This window comes from Anomaloglossus baeobatrachus, chromosome 5, assembly GCF_048569485.1.
Source record: "Anomaloglossus baeobatrachus isolate aAnoBae1 chromosome 5, aAnoBae1.hap1, whole genome shotgun sequence".
In the NCBI taxonomy this organism is placed as follows: domain Eukaryota; kingdom Metazoa; phylum Chordata; class Amphibia; order Anura; family Aromobatidae; genus Anomaloglossus; species Anomaloglossus baeobatrachus.
Genome location: NC_134357.1, coordinates 397,750,138 through 397,776,082, shown reverse-complemented (window position 1 = coordinate 397,776,082; position 25,945 = coordinate 397,750,138). Strand labels below are relative to the sequence as shown.

Genomic DNA, 25,945 nt, shown 5'->3' with positions numbered 1-25,945 from the left:
CAATCTATTTTGTGAAGGGCACCTGTTCCTCCTGCACCTGCAGCAAAAAAACCCACAACATAATGTTGCCACCCTTGTGTTTCACAGTTGGGATGGTATTCTTAAGGCTACTTTACACACTGCGATATTGGTCCCGATATCGCTAGTGTGGGTACCCGCCCCCATCTGTTGCGCGACACGGGCATATCGCTGCCCGTGCCGCACATCGCCCAGAGCCGTCACAAATACTTACCTGTCCAGCGACGTCGCTGTGACCGGCGAACCGCCTCCTTTCTAAGGGGGCGGTCCGTGCGGCGTCACAGCGACGTCACTGAAGCGTCACTGAACCGCCGCCCAATAGCAGCAGAGGGGCGGAGATGAGCGGGACGTAACATCCCGCCCACCTCCTTCCTTCTGCATAGCAGCCGGGAGGCAGGTAAGGGGAGCTTCCTTGTTCCTGCGGCGTCACATGCAGCGATGTGTGCTGCCGCAGGAACGAGGAACAACTTCGTTACTGCTGCAGTAACGATTTTTAAGAATGGACCCCCATGTCGCCGATTAGCGATTTTGCACGTTTTTGCAACGATGCAAAATCGCTTATCGGTGTCACACGCAACGGCATCGCTAATGCAGCCGGATGTGCGTCACAAATTCTGTGACCCCAACGACTCCGCATTAGCGATGTCGCAGCGTGTAAAGCCCCCTTTAGGCTTCAAAGGTTCTCCCTTTTTCCTCCCAATGTAATTATGGTCATTATGGCCAAACAGTTCAATTTTAGCTTCGTCAGACCACAGGACATGTCTCCAAAATTAAGGTCTTTGTTCCTGCATGCAATTGCAAACATTAATCTGGCTTTTTTTCTATTTCTTTTGGAGTAATGACTTCTTACCGGCAGAGTGGCCTTTCAGCCCATATTAGTACAGTGCTTATTTCACTGTGGATAATGACACAATCTTACGAGCTTCCGCCAACATCTTCACAAGGTCTTTTGCTTTTGTTCGTGGGTTGATATGCATATGTCTGACCAAAGCACCTTCATATCTGGTACACAAAACCCATCTTCTTCCTGAGCGGTATGATGGCTGGATATTACCATTTTGTTTGTACTTGTGTATAATTGTTTGTACAGATGAACAAGGCACCTTCAGGTAACTGAAAATTGCACCCAAGGATGAACCAGACTTGTGCAAGTCCACAATTCTTTTCGTCAGATCTTGGCTGATTTCTTTTGACTTTCCCATGATGCTACACAAACAATCAGTGTGTTTCAGGTGTGCATTAAAATACATCCACAGGTGTGTCTCTAATTACCTCAGATGTTGCCAATAAACCTATCAGACGCTTCCAAAGACATGACATCATCATATGGGCTGTCCCATATTGTTTAAAGCCATAGTACTCTTAGTGTATGTACATTTTTGACTTTGCAGAAAATAATAAAAATGCCTTAAAACATTCATTCTTTCTTTCTCTCTCTCTCTCTCTCTCTCTCTCTCTCATTATTCTGGCATTTGGCAAATTTAAATAATTTTGGTTCCTAATTGACCTAAAACAGGATAGGTTTATTCTGATTCCATGTCATTTCATTCAGATAGTGAGAAAAACCAGCAGATGGGTCTTTTAAGATTGTGTATGTAAACTTCTCGTTTCAACTGTAGATGATGACATGATCACAGACATGGCTACACAGTGCACAATTTATAGTCACCCATATCTACTGTGCTAATTGACACTACTCTACTCCCTAACATGGAAAATACATATTTGCAGCCCCCAGACACTGTCAGGCTCAGGCATGTCTCTGACCACATAGTTGAGGGCCGCACAGCAAGGCACTGAGGGCCGCATATGGCCCCCGAGCTACTGGTTGCCCAACCTTGCTTTATTAGTATTATATTGTATATTAACCCAACACAACACCACAACATCATATTCAGGCAACAGTAATGCCATTTCTGGTGGTGGTCACAGATATAGCTGTACACCAAGGTCCATGATCTTGAACCTACCCCTCAGAATAAAATATATCTATCTGCTTGTATTGGCTCTGCTGTATACTTCAGTACTGTTTGTTGTCAATCTACCAATACCTGAAGGGGGATCTAGAACTGGTTAGAAACTTGACGAACAACATTCTCAGGGAAAGGAAGATTTCTGACAAGCTGCAATCGGAGGAAAAGTAAACTTTCCTTCAGGTCCATCGTGGCAGATCTCCGAGGTATATGCTTATCTCTATAGTGATTTGCTGAATCTTATTTTGCTTGAAGACACCATGATGACAGAGAGGTAGACAAATCAACAATCCCAGGACATTTATCACCAGATCTGTAAGTACCATTACTTTGGAAGGTGCTGTACTTGAGAGTTGAGAGTTGGAGAACAAAAAAGGGCAGGTCATTAAATAAACAGACGTCTATCCTACCAGGTTATACTAGGTCTACATGCACACGACACATGGTGCATGTCTAGCCGGGCCCTTATCTGTGTGGAAATGTTTTTACTATACAAGTGGATGGGATATTACTAAACAATTGCAACATTAATAATTGTTTTACTGTTTGATTTTTGCAACAAGAGAGATATTGTGAAAATCACTGTGCGTTTCAGTGCTCTACACTCACACACATCATTCATTTGCAATAGCATTTGGATTTTTTGAGTCACTTGTGTGCATTGCTAGGAGTTAATACTATAGTTTACATTGGGATGTTGTAAGAAATGTCACAACCTGGGGACATGTTAAAAAATTTGACACACCTCTCAACCAATTTGTCTCTCTTGAGCCAGTAGAGAAGAATACGATTTCTGTTATTTGTCACCTGTCTTCGCTATGTTTAGGCATACGTAACTGATAGAATTAGGTGACTCCAGGGCTGGCTGGAAACATTTGCGACCTATGCAATCACACAGGGCGTATCTTTTGTTATTAACTGTAGCTGGCAGCACTGACCGCTTGTAAAATCAGGACTTGCTCCCCTAATCCTACACCTGGTTCCTGAGAGATGGCGACTGAATCCTCAATCTCTAGTTCATTTATTTGGCATTTAGTCATTATGTCTGTATGTGTTTATTATTTAGCCACTGTATGTCTGTATGTGTTTATTATTTGGACACCGTATGTCTGTATGTGTTTATTATTTGGCCACCGTATGTCTATATGTGTTTATTTGCCTACTGTATGTCCGCTTGTGTTTATTATTTGGCCACTTTTTAGTATATTATAAGGGAGGGCATTAGTACAAGCTTCTTCATTAGGCAAAATCCTCTCTAACGATGGGCTTGGGTGACACATCAGTATGCCAAAATAATTTGACAGTTTAGGGATTTTTAGGGTGCAAAGAGTGTCTTATTTAGAAATATGTAATATACTGTATGTTTCCAGAGCTGTTTGTTCTACTTTAATTTTGCAGTGATTTTCTATTGCACACAGTTAGATACATGAGCATTCATTTCCTTGTATATGTTGTGTATCTAGGGAAAATATTTTTTGTTCCCAGAGGCTGTTTTTTATAGAGATGCAGGGAGGGACACAGACTTAAGATGGCCACAGTACAAGAACTTTTGCAGCCTAATAACACACCATAGTGCACAATTCCTCCTGCTATGAAGGTGGACGTGGGCAGCCTTATCTCTTGGGCCCCAGTGCAGCTGGAGAGGTTGTTCCCAGGGCCGCCATCAGGGCATTACAACCATGACTGGTGTATGGGGCCCAGTGAAGAGGGGAGCCCGGCCGGCCCCGGGGTAATTAATTTATGAAGCCCCAGACTGGGCCTCCCTCTTAACCGGGCCCCCCAGTCACAGCTGCAGCAGAGGGGCCCAGCAGCATCGCTTCAGCTACTGCACATGACTAAGGTGCATGCAAAGTCCTTCTAGGGCATCACATGGAAATTAGCCATGTGGCGAAAGCAAAGTCAGTAGAGCAAAGCAGGGCGCCTGCGCGTCATCGCGCAGCCCAGAATGCAGCAGCATGATGAGGTCATCACTCAGCGACCTCATCACACTGCTGCAGGAGGTGGTAAGAATGTGGGTGGCATCTAGCCGGGACAGATAAGCGCTCTGTGAGCTGAAGATCGCTGTGGGTGGTGGGGGGGCCCGCTGACCCCAGTCCCTGCCTTGCTTCAGCTGGATAGGCGTCAGGAGATGCACATCCAACTGAAATGCATCAGCTCAGAGAGGATGCCGCATGATGTGGGAGCTGAGGATGACGAGTAAAATTTTTTTTTGGTTTTTTTTTCTTTTTGTGGCAGACAAATATACAAGGAAAGGCCCAGGAAGGGGACATATATACAAGACAGAGGACATATATACCAAGAAGGAGGTAAAAACCTGGATGGGGACATATATACCAGAATGTGCCTAGGAGGGAGATAGCAATACACCAGGAGGGCCCAGGATGAGGACATACATGCTGGGAAGGGGACAAATAATCCAGGATGGGGACATATATACCAGAATGTGCCCAGGATGGTGATATACATACCAGAAGGTGCCCAGGATGGGACATATATACCTGGATGGGGACAAATAAACCAGATTGGTGACATATATACCAGGAGGAGGACATATATGCTAGTAGGATATTATGCAGAGGGGCAATGTGTGTGTGTGGGGGATAGTATGCAGAGGGGTAGTGTGTGAGGGGCAATACATAGAAAGGCAGTGTGTTTGGGTGGGAGGATATATATATATATATATATATATATATATATATATATATATATATTTACATATACATACAGTGCCTACAAGTAGTATTCAACCCCCTGCAGATTTAGCAGGTTTGATAAGATGCAAATAAGTTAGAGCCTGCAAACTTCAAACAAGAGCAGGATTTATTAACAGATGCATATATCTTACAAACCAACAAGTTACGTTGCTCAGTTAAATTTTAATAAATTTTCAACATAAAAGTGTGGGTCAATTATTATTCAACCCCTAGGTTTAATATTTTGTGGAATAACCCTTGTTTGCAATTATAGCTAATAATCGTCTTTTATAAGACCTGATCAGGCCGGCACAGGTCTCTGGAGTTATCTTGGCCCACTCCTCCATGCAGATCTTCTCCAAGTTATCTAGGTTCTTTGGGTGTCTCATGTGGAGTTTAATCTTGAGCTCCTTCCACAAGTTTTCAATTGGGTTAAGGTCAGGAGACTGACTAGGCCACTGCAACACCTTGATTTTTTCCCTCTTGAACCAGGCCTTGGTTTTCTTGGCTGTGTGCTTTGGGTCGTTGTCTTGTTGGAAGATGAAATGACGACCCATCTTAAGATCCTTGATGGAGGTTCTTGGCCAAAATCTCCAGGTAGGCCGTGCTATCCATCTTCCCATGGATGCGGACCAGATGGCCAGGCCCCTTGGCTGAGAAACAGCCCCACAGCATGATGCTGCCACCACCATGCTTGACTGTAGGGATGGTATTCTTGGGGTCGTATGCAGTGCCATCCAGTCTCCAAACGTCACGTGTGTGGTTGGCACCAAAGATCTCGATCTTGGTCTCATCAGACGAGAGAACCTTGAACCAGTCTGTCTCAGAGTCCTCCAAGTGATCATGAGCAAACTGTAGACGAGCCTTGACATGACGCTTTGAAAGTAAAGGTACCTTACGGGCTCGTCTGGAACGGAGACCATTGCGGTGGAGTACGTTACTTATGGTATTGACTGAAACCAATGTCCCCACTGCCATGAGATCTTCCCGGAGCTCCTTCCTTGTTCTCCTTGGGTTAGCCTTGACTCTTCAGACAAGCCTGGCCTCGGCACGGGTGTAAACTTTCAAAGGCTGTCCAGGCCGTGGAAGGCTAACAGTAGTTCCATAAGCCTTCCACTTCCGGATGATGCTAACAACAGTGGAGACAGGTAGGCCTAACTCCTTGGAAAGGGTTTTGTACCCCTTGCCAGCCTTGTGACCCTCCACGATCTTGTCTCTGATGGCCTTGGAATGCTCCTTTGTCTTTCCCATGTTGACCAAGTATGAGTGCTGTTCACAAGTTTGGGGAGGGTCTTAATTAGTCAGAAAAGGCTGGAAAAAGAGATAATTAATCCAAACATGTGAAGCTCATTGTTCTTTGTGCCTAAAATACTTCTTAATACTTTAGGGGAACCAAACAGAATTCTGGTGGTTTGAGGGGTTGAATAATAAATGACCCTCTGAATAAACTTTTCACAATTTAAAAAAAAGAAATAACATTCTTCTTTGCTGCAGTGCATTTCACACTTCCAGGCTGATCTACAGTCCAAATGTCACAATGCCAAGTTAATTCCGAATGTGTAAACCTGCTAAATCTGCAGGGGGTTGAGTACTACTTGTAGACACTGTATATATATATATATATATATATATATATATATATATATATATATATATATATATATATATATATATATATAAAAAAGAGGGGAGCTTGTGTGGGGATAGCATACAAAGGGGCAGCATACTTGAGGGATATTATACAGAGGGGCAGTGTGTGTGATTTATTATAAACAGTAGCAGTGTGTGTGGAGGATATTATACAGAGGGGCAGTGTGTGTGTGGGATATTATATAGAGGAGCATTGTGTATGTGGGGTGATATTATACAGAGGGGCAGTGTGTGGGGGGATATATAGAGTAGCAGTATGCTTGTAGGGATATTATACAGAGGAGCAGTGTGTGGGGGGGATATTCTACAAATGAGCAGTAAGTGGGGGGATATTATACAGAGATGCAGTGTGTGGGGGATATTATATAGAGGAGCAGTGTGTGTGGGAGAGATAATATGCAGAGGGGCAGTGTGTGGGGATATTATACACAGGGACATTGTGTTGGGGGATATTATACAGAGGGGCAGTGTCTCTGGGGGAATATTATACACAAGGCAGTGTGGGAGAGATATTATGGAAAGGGGCAGTGTAGAGGTTGTATTATGGAGAGTGGCGGTGGGTGTAGGGAGTGTATTATTAATTTTCTGAGGGAAATACTTCAATTTTTGGAACAACTTCAAGGTTCTAACACTTTTGGCCATGACTGTTTGTCTGTGTGTGTGTATATATACTGGGCAAAGTCTCAGTTGCCAGTTTGGTGCCCTGAAATTCCTATTAGCGGCCCTGGTTGCTGCTATGTTATGTCTGCCTCTGTAAGGAAGGACATTATTCATACATGGATCGTATATCCATAGAGGTGGTCTTTATAAAAGGCAAATATGTTGCAGTGATCTAGAACGTTGTAAAAATACATCAAGAATGCTTAGAGTTGTAGTTTCACAAAAACTGGAGAACCACAATTACATTACAATTGCTAACTCCCTCATTTTTTTTTAGGAGTAAATGCTCTCCAAATTTTGATAAAATTATTTGGCCATAGTAATCTTAATAAATGCTAAGAATTCAAGTGAATCGAAAAATCAGCTATTGTTTAAATAACTTTTTTGCATTAATTTTTTTTCTAATTAGAGTCAAATTTTTTTCAGATCAACATCTGTATTACAAAACAAAATCTTTCAAATTTCACAATGCCTACTGGGATTTTTTAGACTAATACTTCCTGACATTTCAGGAAATTTTCAACAGGTTCCTTATCAGCAGAGACAGCTCCTTACCAGTAGAAATCATCAGTGGGTGTCAGCTATATAACACCCACAATCGATCGGTGCTGCTAGTGGTCGCAATCCTTTCACCCCTCTGACGACGCTGTCAATAGCCACAGCGATCTGCCTACAGACAGATGGAGCTGCCTCTTTGATCTGATTGGTCCAATAGGATTTCAACTGCGTCAAGGTGATGGTCTCCATGATGATCCTTGTCCTAATGGCTGTGGAGTCACCCAGGTAGAGACTTGATCCTTCCTGTGTGCAAATGATAGTTCTAATACCTGGCAATCTAAAAGCATTGGATAATAGTAGACGATAAATCAGGGTAGGAAACATTGACGTCCCATGGAGGGACAAGGTAAATAAAAAAGTTTAAAAAAAAATTTGTAAAAATATGTTTTGATAAAAATCACAAAATAAATGAAAAAATATTATACCAATAAATACATATATTTATGTAAAACCAAAAATAAACAAAATGCACATATTTGGTATCGCAACTTCCAGAAAGACCTGATCATTAAAAATGTCATCCCAGTTAACATCGTACAAAAAGTGGCAAAAAAAATGCTTTTTTTGTTCAAATCAAGATTTATTGAAGAATATGTAGTCAATACAAAACATTCAAAGACATTTTTTAAGTGATTACATAAGACTATTAAAGAGATTCAAGAAAAAGGAAACCAAGAATGACATACCTAGTAGGTAAAACCATACATGGATCTCAATATATGAGTAAAAACTGTGATATTGATCTATTTTCAAATTAAAGCATTATCGAAAAGTTAGTAGGAATAGCGAAAAGAAGAAAAAGAAAAGGAATAGAATAGAATAGAAGCCTTAAGTAAGAGGAAAAAGGGAAAAAGAAAACAGAGCCCTGCATTAGAGGTTCAAGCCTCACTTCTCTCTGTCACCCCATACTAGACATGGTTGACTAACTTGCAATCACAGTCCAAATTCCACAGATTCTCTGTACATAATCCAGGGGGTCCACACCTTCAGAACCCTTTCTGAAGTGTCTGTTGCCTGTCCTATAAGTTCCTCCATCCTAAAAATCTCATTAAGTTCTGAAAACAGATCAGATTTAGAAGGTGTCACTACCTGTTTCCACCATCTGGGGATCAGCCTCCTGGTGGCTGCCAGAAAATGCCTAAGGATGCTCTTCTTGTATTTAGCAATGGAGAGTTCACTTAGAGACAAAAGGGCAAGCTCAGAGGTAGGCCGAATCCCCACTCCAGAAACTTTGTTAAATAGAACAAATACGTCTCTCCGGAATGCCCTAGTAAAAGCATTGCCACCAGATATGTATGTACGAACCTCTTTCTCTCAGACATCTCCAACAGGTGTCCGATGAACCAGGGAACATAGCTTTAATTGCCGTCTGGCATCTATACCACCGTATCAAGATCTTGTAGCTTCTCTCCTGCGTCAGAGCACACATAGAAGAGTGCTTAGTGAACAGTAGAATCTTAGCATGGTCACCCTCAGAAAGGCGTCTCCCCAGATCCTCCTCCCATTTGGTGAAGCAAAGAAGTTGTGAACCTCTAGTAGTCACCGTGTCCAGAAACAGGTTGTACAGCAATGAGACCGGATGGGCAGGAGGGTACCTATCTAAGCAAAGCTGTTCAAAAGCAGTAGGAGGTCTAAAAATATTGTCGCTTGGGGTTAAAGACCTAATATAGCTTTTCACCTGCTCGTAAAAAAAACCAAGCCCCCAGAGGAACCAGTGCTTCTGGGAAAAGAAATGATAGAGATTTAACCTGTGAGTTGTCTATGTAGTCTTTGACCATGGGATGATCTTGTTTCTTCTTGTGAAATATGGATTGGCCAGATGCACCTGCTGGAAACCCCGGGTTTCTGCAAAGTGGAGTGAGCAGACCAGGGATAGTGGTTAGCTTAATCGCCTCCAAATTTCTCCTGACCCACCTAGACAAATTCTGTACCAGAAATGATGTATCTCGCATGGAATTAGGAATGCTTTCTGGCAACCAAATCTCAGCCAATGGGCCATTGTCTGTCTTGTTATACTCGATATTCACCCAACACTTATCTCCTCTGTTATGGAAGAGATCCAAAATACAGGTTCCCAAGGCTGCAAAACTGTAGAGCCGGAAGTCAGGTAAAACTGCCCCTCCATTTAGTCTAGTTCTACGCAAAATCTGATAGCAGGTGCGGGATCTTTTGTTGGCCCAGACAAATTTATTTATCAGAGTCTGGAAAAGAAGGAGGCCGGAAGGCAAATGGGAAGAGCCTGAAAAAAGTATAAAAGACGGGGCAAAATCTTGATCGCATTGATCCTGCCAAACCAGGAAAGGTTCAGCTTGTTCCATTTTGATATATGCTGTTCAATAGAATGGATCGCCTTGTGGAAGTTCAGAAGCAGAAGACTATCCAGGTCCTTAGATATTTTAATACCCATATAGGTAAGAGATTCCGAGGCCCATTTGTATGGTAATGAGCTACGGAGTTGCGACACCAATTGGGGCGGCATAGTTACATTAAGGATTTCAGATTTATGTGAATTCACCTTGAAATTGCTGAGGCAACCAAAGCCAGAAAACTCCGATATCAGATTTGGTATGGTGGTGACCGAGGACGTGATGTAAAGGAGCAGGTCATCAGCAAAAAGAGCCAACTTATGCTCCACACCCCTAACAGACAGTCCTCTGATAGACTGGTTAGATCTGATCGTCTCAGCGAGGAACTCTATGGTCAACACATATAACAGTGGCGAGAGTGGACAACCCTGCCTCGTCCCATTACTAATGCAAAAAGGCCAAGACAAGGAACCATTTATTTTAACCTGCGCAGTTGGTGTGGCATATAATGCTTTGATTCTATTTAACATATTCTCCCCTAGTCCAATACTTTTAAGTGCCAGGAACATAAACTCCCAATGCACCCTGTTGAAGGCCTTTTCCGCGTCTATTGACAGGGTGCACATAGGAATCCCCCTCCTCCGGGCCCAATCCATCAGAATGACAGTCTTTATAATATTATCTCTCGCCTCTCTACCCGAGACGAAGCCCACCTGGTCGTTGTTGATCAGTGCTGGAAGGATGGGTTTCAACCTATTAGCTGTTAGTTTTGCCTAGAACTTAATATCTGTGTTTCTGAAGGAATTCGGCCGATAGTTACTGCAGAGAAGAGGGTGTTTCCCAGGTTTATGGATTACAGTAATATGAGCTCTGAGAGCCTGTTGTGGGAACCTACCCTCGGAGGACACAAAATTACACATAGTAAAGAATAATGGGCTCAGTAGCTCCGAGAATTCCTTATAATAGCCCGCAGTAAAACTATCTGGGCCAGGATTCTTTCCCTTTTTGGCTTCCTTTATAACTGCGACCACCTCCTCCAAGGTAAATTCAATTTCCAAGTCAGATCATACTTCTGCCGACAGTGACGGAAGTCTATGTAGTCGGAGGTAGTCCTCAATTTTCGTTTTTAGCATGTCTGTCGGCAGATCAGCATAATGTCCTTTTATATTGTACAAAGCTACGTAGTAAAAAGTAAAGCTAGATACAATATCTTTTGTATTATGGACCTTAGGACCTCCCGTACTGCTGACACAAGGGATGTAGGTGGTCGCTGTTTTTGGGTGGAGGGCTCTTGCTAGCATTTTGCCGCTTCTATCTCCCATGTGGTAAAACCTACTTCTCATTCTATCTTGCCATGCTCTTGATTTCTGATCTAAAATGCTCAACAGTTTTTGACGTGCTGTGGAGAGCTGACTGAAAATCAGGGACGATAGACCTTGTTTGTGTTTTTTTTCTAAATTTGCTATGGACAACAAGTCTTTTATCTCTCCAGCTCTCTCCCTTTTCAGTCGTGAGACATGAGAGATAAAGATTCCCCTCACCACACATTTCAATGCCTCCCATTTTATTGATGGCGAAGAAGGGTCTCCCCCATGGTCCAGCATATCAGTGAAGAGCTGTGGAAAAAAAGCGCAATAGGGTCTTACCCCAATATGTGCGGTGGGGGACAGGGAGCAAAGATACTCACCAGATATAGTTGTGAAAGTCACAACTACTGTAAAAGCATGGATGTATTAGATCACGGCAGCAGAAACCCAGGTGGCAGATAACAGAGAACAAAGGAGGAGAAAGGGGTTTTCATATGCCACGCCAATGATCACTGGTACAAGTAGTCCGATTAATGAATCTTTATTTTGCACAGGTCTACGAGTTTCTGGAGGCTCAGCTCCCTTCCTCAGGACCGTCAGGCACAAGAAAACATCAAATCTCCACATCTTTGATGTTTTCTTGTGCCTGACGGTCCTGAGGAAGGGAGCTGAGCCTCTAGAAACGCGTAGACCTGTGCAAAATAAAGATTAATTAATCGGACTACTTGAGCCAGTGATCTTTGGCGCGGCATATGAAAACCCCTTTCTCCTCCTTTGTTCTCTGCCATGGTCCAGCATGAAATTTTGTATAGCTTGAGATACCTCTGCCTGACACAAGGGGTCTCGTAACAGGTTTTCATTCAAACGCCAGGTGAGGCCCTGCCCACCCTGGGACCCAAAATTGAAGCCCAGGTATAGTGGCGCATGGTCAGATCACAGGATAGATGTAATCTCCGCCTCAACCTGGAAATCTAGCAGAGAATGAGAAATAAAAAAATAATCTATTCTACTGTAGGGCTGATGTACCTGGGAAAAGAAAGTGAAGTCCTTATCCTCAGGGTGGAGTATCCTCCACACCTCAACCAATCTCATGCTGTGAGCTAAAGCTTTTAAACCTCTACTTATGGAGAGGGGACCTGCCTGAGGAGACATCTAAGGTTGGATTTAGAGGGACATAAAAGTCACCTCCCATAATTACCGGAGAGGAGCCTGCAAAATCCTCGAGAAGACGCATACATTTTGGATGGAATTACTTCTGGCTTTGGTTCGGTCTGTATATATTAGCAATCACAAATCTGGAATTCTTCCAGGACACCTGGAGAAAGACGTACCTACCTGTGGCATCAATAAGAGATTTGAGAACTTCTGGCACAAAGGATCTGTGGAAGGCTATTGAAACACCCCTGGATTTTGATTCTGGGCTTGTACTATTGAACCATGTTGGATAATTCCTCGTGCTTAATTTGGGGATCGAATCTGTCCAAAAATGAGTTTCCTGCAACAGCAGGACCGCTACTTTTTGCTTGTGGCATGAAAAAAATTATTTGTCGTCTCTTCTCGGGCACATTCAGACCTTTAACACTGTAAAGGTACCGTCACACATAACGAGATCGCTAGTGAGATCGCTGTTGAGTCATGGTTTCTGTGACGCAGTAGCGATCCCGTTAGCGATCCCGTTATGTGTGACACCTACCAGCGATCAGGCCCCTGCTGTGAGATCTCTAGTCGTTGCCGAATGGTCCAGGCCATTTTCTTCAAAGGCGATGTCCTGCCGGGCAGGACACATCGCTGTTTTTGACACTGTGTGACAGGGTCACAATGACTGCTGAGAGCGTTATACAGGTCGCTACTGCGACCTGTATCGTTCCTGCATCGTTTGGAAGGTCTGGCTGTGTGACATCTCACCAGCGACCTCCCGGCGACTTACCAGCGATCCCTATCAGGTCACATCGTTTTCGGGATCGCTGGTAAGTCGTTGTGTGTGACTGGGCCTTTAGAACAGAATTTAATCCTATCCATAGTCTATCTGAAACAGGACTGAGCCTAGGAGAATAGGAGCTATCTGCCACCCGCAGGGAAAAGATGGAGGAGAGAAAGCAAAGATAAAGAGTAAGATAGAGCAAGAAAAAGAGAAGATTGTAACAGGGCAAAGAAAAGCTAGACAATCCCTGTGAATCATTTGTGCTGGGTTTAGATAGCGTATTGCCACTTGTTGCACCAAAGAAGGAGGAAGTGGAAGCCAAGGGCCTAGGAGCTTTTCACCTCCCCCTCCTCCGCCGCCTATGTATTATAACTATGCTATGTTTAATGAAAGAATCATCGCTGACACAATAAGAACCTATATACAAAGCAGTTCAACCTCAATTTCAGAAACTCGAACTAGACCAGCTGCACAAGGCTGGAGGGACAGTTACTGTCTCAGTCTACTAGAGAAACTAGTCAGGAACACATTTCTTGAACAGTTATAGATAACATTAACTTTAGAGTACCAATCCAGATCTCTCCGGAATCCCAACCACTCACGAACATTACAGCCCCGACGGGCTCCATCATTGACCAAGTAGTGAGCATCAAACATTCAAACTCAGACGCTCATTAAGCAACACCGATCTCACGTGATCTGGAGACCTCAAGTGTCTTTTGTCGCCTCGGCTTGGGTCTGGGTCTTGTTTTTCTTGTTCCGATGAGCCGTGATCCATCTTGGAGGGGAGACAGGAAGCCCCGGAGCTGAGGGCCACTCTGGGAGATCCACGATCGGAATTTCAAAGGTTCCCAGGAAGTTGGCAAGGTCACCCAGCGAACAGAAAGTAGCCTTCTTCCCCTCCTTGCTGGCTGTCAGGTTGAATGGAAACCCCCACCTATATGGAATGTCTCTTTCCTTCAGCTGGTGCAGGAGGGATCTTAAAGCTCTTCTCTGTAATAGAGTATGCCTGGCCAAATCTGGGAAGAGGGAGATCTGAGTGTCCATAAAGGTGATAGGACTATTGTCACGTGCAGCACGCATGAAAGATTCTTTTATTTTGAAAAAATGAACCCGACTGATGACGTTGCGGGGTCTGGAGTCTGATCTATGACTAAAGGCCGCTTTACACGCTGCAACATCGCTCAAGGGATATCATTGGGGTCACGGAATTTGTCACGCATATCCGGTTGCTTTAGCGATGTCGTTGCGTGTGACACCTTTGACCGATTTTGCATCGTTGCAAAAACGTGCAAAATTGCTCATCGGTGACATGGAGGTCCATTCTCGAATATCGTTGCTGCAGCAGTAACGAAGTTGTTCCTCGTTCCTGCGGCAGCACACATCGGTACGTGTAACACCGCAGGAACGAGGAACCTCTCCTTACCTGCCTTCCGCCCGCAATGTGGAAGGAAGCAGGTGGGCGGGATATTCGTCCCGCTCATCTCTGCCCCTTAGCTTCTATTGGGCGGCGGTTCAGCTGTGATGTTGCTGTGACGCTGAACGAACCGCCCCCTTAGAAAGGAGGCGTTTCGCTGGTCACAGCGACGTCGCAGGGCAGGTAAGTAGTGTGACGGGTCTGGGCAATGTTGTGCGCCACGGGCAGCGATTTGCCCATGTCGCACAACCAATGGGGGCGGGAACCCACGCTAGCGATATCGGTCACGATATTGCAGCGTGTAAAGCGGCCTTAAGGGCTCGATGTATTCTGTCCAGCTCCACTGAATGAGGCCCTCTCTCTCCCAGTAGCTGTTTGAATAAATTCTGCGCAACACAGTCCAGTTCACCATTACTCACTGTTTCAGGTATGCCTCTTATCCGGATGTTATTCTGCCTATTGCGGTTTTCAATGTCCTCTAGGCCCCCTGCCAGCTCTTCCAGCTTGTTGGAGTTACTGAGAATGGCTTCTCTGTGTGCCTGCAGTTCACACAACACCTCATCCTGTGTCTTTTCCACCTCTTCCACTCTCACAGTAAATGCAGCAGTGAGAGACTGCAGCTCCTTCCTGTGTGAAGCTTCTAGCCTGCCAATGCAGCCCTCCAGATCTTCCTTAGTTGGGAGTGATTTTAGATATTTGCTAATCTCTGACAGGGCCATGTCTTCTCCCCCCTCCATGAGCCCGTCTTGAGATTCTTCTGGAATTATACTGCCTGGACTGCTCCGTGCCCGCTGAGAACTCTCCGCAGCATGGGAAGCTGGTGCCATCTTTGTCTTCACTGACCTGGTAGTCTTCTGTGAGGTGAGCGGGGATCCATGATTTAAGAAGTGCTCCATGCGTGCCGGTGCTTTATTTTCAGTCTGGCCGGTTGTGGAGGGCTTCCGAGGTCTGCCCGTAAGATCAGAGCAGCGGGGAGTCAAGTTTAGACGGCAGGATCAGGGGAGATTGCAGAGAGCTCCAGGCTCAAGCTTCTTACCCGGCCATTAGCAAGCCACACCCCCCCCCCCCCCCCCAGAAAAAATGCTTTTTTATCATAAAGTTGAAAAAAGTGGAATATAATGCGATCAAAAAATTAAATGTAAATAAAAATGGTACAGCTGAAAAAGTCATCTTGTACATCAAGAAACATGCCCAACTCAGCTCCATCAGCGGAAAAATAAAAAAGCTATAACTCTTAAAATAAAGCAATGCAAAAATAATAATTTTTTAATAAAATTGTTTTTATTCGGTAAAAATGGCAAAACATATGGTATCTCTGTAATTGCACCAACCTGAAGAATAACATTGTCTTATTACTAAGGGGTACTTTGCACGTTGCGACATCGCAGGTGCGATGTCAGTGGGGTCAAATCGAAAGTGACATACAGTAAAATCCTTTTACATACGATTAATGAGCGTCGTTATCGTCTGATTGGTGTAGGGTCCGACATTTCCATAATTTTGCAGCAGCGACGGTACGATGTTGTTCCTCGTTCCAGCAGGCAGCACACATCGCTGTGTGTGAAGCCGTAGGAGCGAGGAACATCACCTTACCTGCGTCCCGGCTGCAATGCGGAAGGAAGAAGGTGGGCAAGATGTTTACATCCCGTTCATCTCCGCCCCTCCGCTTCTATTGGCCACCTGCCATGTGACGTCGCTGTGACGCCACACGACCCGCCCCCTTAGGAAGGAGGCGGGTCGCCGGCCAGAGCGACGTCGCAGGGCAGGTAAGTGCATGTGAAGCTGCCGTAGCGATAATGTTCGCTACGGCAGCAATCACAAGATATCGCTGCTGCGACGGGGGCGTGGACTATCGCGCTCGACATCGCAGCATCAGCTTGCGACGGCGTAGTGTGCAAAGTACCCCTTATACTGCATGAGGAATGGTGTAAAAAATAAATAAAAGCAATTCTTGACCTGCTGTTGATTTATTCATTCTTCCTTCCAAAGATCGCAGTAAAGGGGGCTTTACACGCAACGACATCGCTATCGAGATGTAGTTAGGGTCACGGGACGTTCGTGACGCACATCCGGCTTCGTTGGCGACGTTGCGTGTGAAACGTACGAATGACCGCTCACCTAATCGTTGATCGTTGACATGTCGTTCTAATCCCAAATATCGTTGCTGTTGCAGGACGCAGGTTGTTCATCGATCCTGAGGCAGCACACATCGCTACGTGTGACACCCCAGGAACGAGGAACAACAGCTAACCTGCGTCCTGTGGCAACGAGGTGGGCGTCACTTTCTTTCGGCTGCTCTCCGCCGCTCCACTTCTATTGGACGGCTGCTGTGTGACGTCGCTGTGACACCGCACGAACTGCTCACTTAGAAAGGAGGCGGTGCGCCGGGCACAGCGACGTCGCTAGGCAGGTAAGTCCGTGTGACGGGTCCTAGCAATGTTGTGCGCCACGGGCAGTGATTTGCCTGTGACGCACAACCGATGGGGGCGGGTGCTTTCACCAGCGACATCGCTAGCGATGTCGCTGCGTGAAAAGCAGCCTTAAGGCTTGGCTCACATTTATCCTGCGCTCTATGCTGAGTGCTTATATAGAGGTTTCCGTATAAATCCCTTAAATACGTGATTCAGATGGAATCCCCAGACAGAGGATTCCCTATAAAGAGGCAGATAGAGCCACTTTGTACTGTGTCTGTCCTATGGTCAGGCGATGCCCATCACCAGATTTTTTCCTTATGAGCTACGTCTACCACCAGTGAGTTCTTGTATGCTGCATTCTAGAATGCTGTATGTAAGAGCCAAGGCCACACTGCACAACGTAAAAAAACCCTTTATAATACTCACCTAGGGGGCAGTCTGGTCGGATGGTTGTCGCCAGTCTTGGTCTGGCACATCCTCCATCTTGCACGAACACAGTCCTTCTTCATCTAAGGTCCCTATGCATGATGCATCGTATGTCATCTACATAGGCCAGCATTGCGGTCCTGCGCATGTGCACTTTGATCTTCCCGTCTGAGGACAGAGCAAAGTATTGTAGTGCGCATGCATGGGCGGTCTTTGACCTTTCCTCACGCTAGCACATTACAGTACTTTGATCTGCGGGCAGATCAAAGTGTGCCTATGCAGGACCACAATGCCGGACTGTGTGGATGACATAGGACACATCATGCACATGGGCCTCAGATAAAAGAGGACTGCGTTTGTGCAAGATGGAGGAGGCGCCGGACCAAGAGCAGCGACATCTATTGGACCAGATCGTCCCTAGGTGAGTATTATAAAGGGTTTTTTTACATTACACAGAGCGGGCTGGGCTCTTATATACAGTATTCTGGAACACTATATATAAGGGCTCACTGGTGGTGGCCGTAGCTCATAAGGAAAAAAACAGGTGACAAGTTCCCTTTAACCTCTTCACAACATATGGCGTAAACTTACATCATATATGAAGCCTTTGATGCATACTCTATTATTTTTTATGCTTGCACATTCATGATAAGAAACTATAAACGTATCAAAGAACAAGAATATATGTCCTTATCTGTTAAAAAAATAAAAATAAAAGGTGACACATTTTCTTTAACTTGCAGGTGTATAGTCTGGAGCTTGGCTGAGTACATAATAATATATCGAGTGTTTGTAAGATTAAAAACAGTGACTGGTTCCTCCCAAGACAAACAGAACGTATGAAGGAATCGAAGTTCACGTGTTTGCTTACACTGTAACGCTGTGTTTACCCTATTACAGTCTGTGTGGTCAGCTTCATAAAGTAAGGACTATGCAGGATCATACTGAGGAGGAACTCCTGGCCGAGAAGACCCAAACAAGGTACTGCGACACCTCCTCTGTCTTTGTCTTGGAACGTCATATATGTAGCAGTGGACACTTAAGGTCACTCACAAGCAGAGCTCAGTGAGGCAAAGATAGGAGATGAGGAAACTGTGACATTATTGGGTATGCATACTATAGAGAAGTAAATCTTTATGGGGCAGGTGGGCCCAGCTAGCGGCTGGATATAGAGGATATAGGCATAAAGTTCTATTTAGGCCTTGGTGCCTAAGAAGGCACTAAGTACCCTCTGACATATATTGATGATCCCCAGTAGAAAGCAGAAAGACCCATTTCTCCAGAATTGACTAATTAATATGGTCAGTTGATACTATCTATAACCCAGTGATCGTATAACTTAGCCTCCACAGTGAAGATGACTAATCCTAAAAAGAGAATCCCGTACAGTACACTCCAATACACACTCCATACAGCACATGAATAAAAAATGGCACCAAAAAATTGGGGCCTTATAATTTGGCAACTACATAGCCAGCAAGCCTGCAGCCTAACAGCTCCTGCAGCAGTTGGTGTGTGATGGTTGAGTATTATTCTGTCCTCCACTGTATGATACATTATGGGCCTCCATGAGTTTGAGTACACCCACCATCATTTGAAGTGGCCTTATACAATTATATCAAAATATGTTTATCATAGTCATTTTGGACAACTTTTTGCTTTTTTTCTTCTTTATTTTAAGAGCAGCATGTACAGATGCATCTCAATAAATTAGAATATCATCAAAAAGGTAATTTCAGTAATTCAATACAAAAAGGGAAACGCATGTATTATATAGAGTCATTACACACAGAGTGATCTACTTCAAGTGTTTATTTCTGTTAATGTTGATGATTATGCCTTACAGATAATGAAAACCCAAAAGTCATTATCGCAGAAAATTAGAATATTAGATAAGACCAACTGAAAAATTGATTTTAAACTCAGAAATGTTGGCACCTACTGAAAAGTCCATACAGTAAATGCCTCAATACTTGGCCGGGGCTCCTTTTGCAGGAATTACTTTATCAATGCGGCATGGCATGGAGGCGATCAGCCTGTGGCACTGCTGAAGTGTTATGGAAGCCCAGGTTGCTTTGATAGAAGCCTTTAGCTCGTCTACATTCTTGGGTCTGGTGTCTCATCTTCCTTTTGACAATACCCCATAGATTCTCTATGAGGTTTAGGTCAGGCGAGTTTGCTGGCCAATCAAGCACAGTCATACTGTGGTTATTAAACCAGGTATTGGTACTTTTGGCAATGTGGACAGGTACCATGTCCAGCCGGAAAATGAAATTTACATCTCTAAAAAGCTTTTCAGCAAAGGGAAGCATGAAGTATGCTGACTTTGGTCTTGATAAAACACAGTGTACCTACACCAGCAGATGACATGGCTTCCCAAGTCTGTAGATTACAAAGATTGGTTTTGAGATAGATTATCAAGGAGGCTACCAGCATGAAGGTAGGTTAATGATTGAGCAAATATGTCCTAAGGGGAATTGATCTACATACCATCAACAGAGCTAATATCTTATGCTGGATATAAGATTGTCAGTAGAGAAAAGGGTCCCTTGCTCTCTCATATTTGATGATCAAGCAGTGAAGTCAAAATTGGCCTTGTTGAGTTGACGTTCAACCAATGTCTTTACAGGAGCACTCCGATAATTGATTATTATTTCTCCCTTTGGTAGCAATGATGTGTGTATGTATAATGAGTGTAGTGACCTCAGCAGTCCCTCCAGTCCACTCCAGTGTCACATGACCACATAGGTAACCTTCTGGATCATATGATGTCTTCTTGTGGAGCAGAGGTCATTCTTTACATGCACGTCTATGAGATTCAGAAGCAGACTAGAGAGCCTTGATTGAATCCCATAGACTTGCATTGAGAGAATAACCTCCACTCCACATAGAAGACATTGTGTGATCCAGCGGTAATGACAGTGGACCGAAGCATGAATGAAAACAGCTGAATATGGCGACTGGTATGTTACTGCACTCATTACACACACACACACACACACACACACATTTCTACTAAAGGGAGAAATAAAAAAAGATCACCGGAGTGCTCCTTCAAGGCTAGGCCACCTCCTCGACCTGATTTAGCCTTTCAGGTGCAGTAAAACCTTGCCATTACTGTAACTTTATTACTTCTTTATTATATATATATATATATATATATATATATATATATATATATATATATATATATATATATATATAAAAAAAAGTCATAACTGGCTTGAGTTACAGGGAGTGACAAATAAGCAATTCAGGTATATGTAGAGAATATAGGGATGTGAATTACACCCCTGAGTCATATATTTTACAATGAATGTAAGGGTCGTGTGTTGTTCTTACTGTGTTGTATTGCCGTAGGCTAATTATAGACAAGTATTTAGTAGAACCCCAATTCCCAAAAAGCCAGCAAGCTGTGTAAAATGTAAAAAAAATCTCATATATTATTCACAACAGAACATAGAACACCGATCAGAAGGTGAAAATTACACATTCTCCATTTCATGTGAAAAAAATTAACCTATTTGGAAATTGATAATAGCAAAACATCTCAAAAAACTCAAGTTGGTAGAGGGTTAATAAAAGGCTAAAAAAGAAAAAGGTAATATTAAAAAAACAGCTGGAGGTTCAATTTTTAAATAAGCCACATGACTGTGTATAAAAAGAGCATGTTAGAAAGGCAGAGTCTCTGAGGAGCAAAGTTCACCAATCTGTAAACAATTGCACCTAGAAAGTGTGGAACAATTTCAGAAAAATGTTCCTAAATGTAAAATTGCAAAGACTTTGAATATCCCCACTCCATACTATACAATATCAACAAAGGATTCAGAGATTCTGGAGAAATCAATGTGCATAAGGGCAAGGCTGACGCTTAATATTGGATGTTCATGATCTAGATCTGGCACTCTGGGCCACAAGAAGACATGCCCTGCTCTGCCCCACTGCCACTTTCTACAAAACATGGCTAATTTGCATGTGATGCACCTGAAGTGCTTCATATGCAAATAAGCCATGTGTCGTGGCCAAAGCAACACAACCATCCCCCTCTGCTGCAGCTGTGACTGGGGCTCGGTGAAGAGGGGGACCCGGTCTGGGCTAAATAAAGCTAAGTAATTGCCTTGGGCCCAGCTGGACCTGCTCTTGACTAGAGTTGAGCGATGTTCGATTCGAACGGTTCGCCAATTTCAAATTCGAGTGATTTTGGGGGGTGTTCGAGTCGTTCGACGAACTCGAACTATTTGCTTCAAGTTCGGCAGTTCGAGTTAGCGTTCGATAAGGGCTCGATCACCAAAAAGCGTAGCTAGTTACTAGCTGGCTTTTCACTGTAATACTGTGAGTCACTGTAAATCATGATATTATCAAAATTCAGCGTTTAGTGTGCGGGGGGGATGGGGCTTAGTGCTGCTGCAGAGTGCTGAAAGAATGGCGATCGCCATTTTTGTTTTTCCTAACCGCGCGTGCAGTGGGGCGGGCCAGGTTGTCAGCCAATAACACTCTGCTGCGGGTGGGTGACAGTCACTGTTCCCGCTCCCGCTGCTGCTGTTGCGGTGTGCGCTATAGACATAATAGTACAATCTCCACATCGCTTTAGGGATTAGGGATTACTTGTAATTTCAGCCCTTTTCAGGGCTACATTACAGCCGTTCATAGCCATTTTTGCTAGTCAGGTCTGTGCCAGCGCTGTGCAGGGGTTTATATCACAGCGTCTGACTAAATCAGCTCAGGCAATTCCTTGGGGCATTGTTTCATTGGCAGGGATAGAAAGTGAAGCTTCCTCTTCTGTCAAGCTAGCTACAGCACCTGTGCATTCTACACACCTTTCCATTTTTGCTATCCAATTTTAATTGCAAACAGTGCTGACACTTTTAGGGGCATACTAAAATTGTCTGGGTTACTAACTTAGGGTTCCTCTCCTGTCAAGCTAGCTACAGCACCTGTGCATTCTACACACCTGTCCATTTTTGCTACGCAAGTTTAATTGCAAACAGTGCTGACACTTTTAGGGGCATACTAAAATTGTCTGGGTTACTAACTTAGGGTTCATCTCCTGTCAAGCTAGCTAGAGCACCTGTGCATTCTACACACCTGTCCATTTTTGCTACGCAAGTTTAATTGAAAACAGTGCTGACACTTTTAGGGGCATACTAAAATTGTCTGGGATACTAACTTAGGGTTCCTCTCCTGTCAAGCAAGGTACGCCAAGTTTGCATTCTAGACACCTGTCCATTTTTGCTACGCAATTGTAATTGCAAACAGTGCTGACACTTTTAGGGGCATACTAAAATTGTCTGGGTTACTAACTTAGGGTTCCTCTCCTGTCAAGCTAGCTACAGCACCTGTGCATTCTACACACCTGTCCATTTTTGCTACGCAAGTTTAATTGCAAACAGTGCTGACACTTTTAGGGGCATACTAAAATTGTCTGGGTTACTAACTTAGGGTTCATCTCCTGTCAAGCTAGCTAGAGCACCTGTGCATTCTACACACCTGTCCATTTTTGCTACGCAAGTTTAATTGAAAACAGTGCTGACACTTTTAGGGGCATACTAAAATTGTCTGGGATACTAACTTAGGGTTCCTCTCCTGTCAAGCAAGGTACGCCAAGTTTGCATTCTAGACACCTGTCCATTTTTGCTACGCAATTGTAATTGCAAACAGTGCTGACACTTTTAGGGGCATACTAAAATTATCTGGGATAGAAAATGTTGGTTCTTTAGCTGTCAATAAAGCTAGACCACCTCTGCAATCTATACCACCTCTCCATTTTTGCTACGACATTTTAAGTGTCCAATTTGGTCACAAACAAAACGAGTGGCAAAAGGACAGAGGCTGGTGGAAAGGGGAACAGGCGTGTTGTAAAGGGAAAAAAAAGTTTGTGTCCGTGGGGTAGATGGTAAAGCTACAGTAACATCTGCTGAAGAAAGGCCATCTTCCAGCAAAAGTAAGATGTCTACTACTTTCCGTGGACAATCTGATGTGATCCCTTTTTTACGGAACCGACCAACTCTACCAAAGGTAGCTGATGTACAAAAAAGCACATGCTTGAATGGATCTCAAGTGCTCCATCAAGTGGCCTCTCCTCCACCTCAACTTCAAAATACAAAAAACTCCAGTCCTCTGAGTTGTCACCCCAGTCACACTGGCTTTCCACCAGCTCTCAAGTCTCCACCCGCCCTGGAGAGTATGGGGTAACAAAGATGGGTGAGTCTGCAGAGCTGTTCAGTCACACTATAACCTGGGAATCTGAGGTCTGCTCCAAAGCTACAGTGAGTACAGACCAGGAAATGATCTGCAGTGATGGCCAGACGTTTTGTGAGTCAGATTCAGGCCCTGATGAATAAGTATCTGAGCATAATATAGACCCTCATTCCCAAACTGTAACTACTCTTGGTGGAGACAATGAGGAACATACTGATGACGATGAGACTCAGATACCTGACTGGAATGACAACATAACTATTCAGTCAGGACAGGAAGAGGTTAGGTCTGAGGACGAGGGGAGTGCAGACACACAGGTTGGTGATGAGGTTGTAGATCCCACTTACTGTCAACTCACAGTCAGGCACTCGAGGAGGTCAGCAGACGCGGTGGAGGAGGATGCGACTGATGACGAGGTTAGCTTGCACCTTCCTGGACAGAAATGGAGTACTGGAAGCACGTCAACAACTGCATCCTCAGCCACAACTCTGCCTCTGAGCACAAGTCGTGGTAGCTCTGCAGGTCGCAAGGGCTCAAAGCCTTGCCTAGCCTGGTCCTTTTTTGACATCGCAAAGGATCTACCAAATCATGTCATCTGTAAGATTTGTCACCAATCTCTAAGTAGAGGCCAAAAACTCAATAGTTTGACTACTTCGTCCATGAACCGTCACATGAATAACAAGCATAAGTCCTAGTGGGAAGCTCACTGTGCTACAATGCGGCCTAGCGGAGCGGGCCAACCACCGTCTGCCCCTTCAAGTGGATCCGCACGCTCTTCATCCTCTATGATTGTGGGGACAGTATTCCCACATGTTTTGCGACGCAGACCTTCCACCTCTTTAACCGCAACAGGCAGTGTGATTGGCAGGTCGACAGTTGTTTTGGAAGGTGAAACAGCTGCTGGAGTAGAGCTCTCTCAGACATCGAGAGCACCACCTTTGGATAAAGGCAACATTATGTCAACGCCTGCACTTTCCTCACAGACGAGCAGTTTTCATGGGACACCCTACTCAATGCCATCTCAGCACAGCAGCCAGCCCTCAGTCCCTCAGATGTAGACAAGTAAAAGACCATTTCCTGCTAGCCATGACAAAGCTAAGAGGTTGACTTTCACCATCTGCAAGCTGTTGGCTACAGAAATGCTGCCTTTCCACCTGGTGGACACAGAGGATTTTCGAGACCTTATGTCCGTCGCAGTGCCCCAGTACCAGATGCCCAGTCACCACTACTTCTCCAAGAAAGGTGTGCCTGTGCTACAACCGCAAGTCGCACACAACATCACCGCTTCCTTGAGGAACTCTGTGACAGGGTGCATTTCACCACCGATACTTGGACCAGTAAGCATGGACAGGGGCCTTACATGTCGCTGACTGGGCACTGGTTAACTATGGTGAGAGATGGAGAAGGGTCTGCTGTACAAGTCTTGCCGTCCCCACGAGTTGTGCGTCAATCCTCTGTATGTAGAAGTTCCTCCACTGCTTCTGCCTCCTCAACCTCGTCTGGGTCCTCCACCCCCCTCCCAAAGCCTGTGTGGTCAGGCCACCCACGTTGTAACTGCGCACAAGGAATCCCGCACACCTCCTTACTATGCTGGCAGCAGAGCTCAACGGCATCATTTGGTCTTTACGCTGAAATGTCTGAGAAATTCGAGTCACACAGCTGAGGAGATGTGGTCAGCTCTGGAGACCGAGATTCGTAAATGGCTGTCTCCACTCAATCTGCAGCCAGGGAAGGCCGTGTGCGACAATGCTGCAAACCTGGTGTGGCCCTACGCCGGGGCAAGGTGACACACTTGCCTTGTATGGCTAACGTGTTGAACCTTGTTGTCCAGCAATTTTTAACCCACTATCCCGGCCTAGATGGGCTTCTGCACAGGGCACGGTCACTATCTGCTCACTTTCGCCGTTCAAACAGTGCAGCTGACCGACTTGCATTGCTACAGAAGTCTTTCAGCCTACCGGTTCGACTCTCCACATGTTTTAGCGACTGTGGCAGCACCGCAGAGCCCTGGTGCAATACGTTATGACGTATAGCCTGGGCCAACGAGATGCAGAGGTGGGGCAGGTCACGCTGATGGAGTGGTCTCAGATCAAGGACCTATGCACCCTTCTGCACAGTTTTGACATGGAGACGAATATGTTTAGCGCTGACAATGCCATTGTGAGCAAGGATGGTTGACCTTGAGGAGATCAACATCCACCACTGCGGAGACACCATCACGTGTTTCTCAACGCAGTGATTCTAGAGCAATGCCCCCTGGGAAATATTCAAAGCAAGAAGGCCTGCGGAGACACCATCACATGTTTCTCAACGCTGGCAGGAAACTAGCCAGGTCTTTCACTGGGAAGGAACAACCACGGGAAGGGCAGTCTCCAGTCAAGGAGACCACCTAAGCCAAACATGG

The 25,945-nt window shown here is 44.7% G+C and overlaps 1 protein-coding gene across 1 annotated transcript in view; it reads left to right on the top strand.

Annotated features, from left to right (window-relative positions):
* Positions 1-2,154: 2,154 nt before the first annotated feature.
* The window catches only part of KRT222 (keratin 222), a 119,622-nt gene continuing 95,831 nt past the window's right edge, over positions 2,155-25,945 (top strand). The window contains exons 1-2 of the mRNA XM_075350163.1: positions 2,155-2,306; positions 18,087-18,324. Of these exons, the coding sequence (XP_075206278.1) occupies positions 18,275-18,324 (50 nt within the window). The 5' untranslated portion in view covers positions 2,155-2,306; positions 18,087-18,274. The remainder of the gene's footprint in view (positions 2,307-18,086; positions 18,325-25,945) is intronic.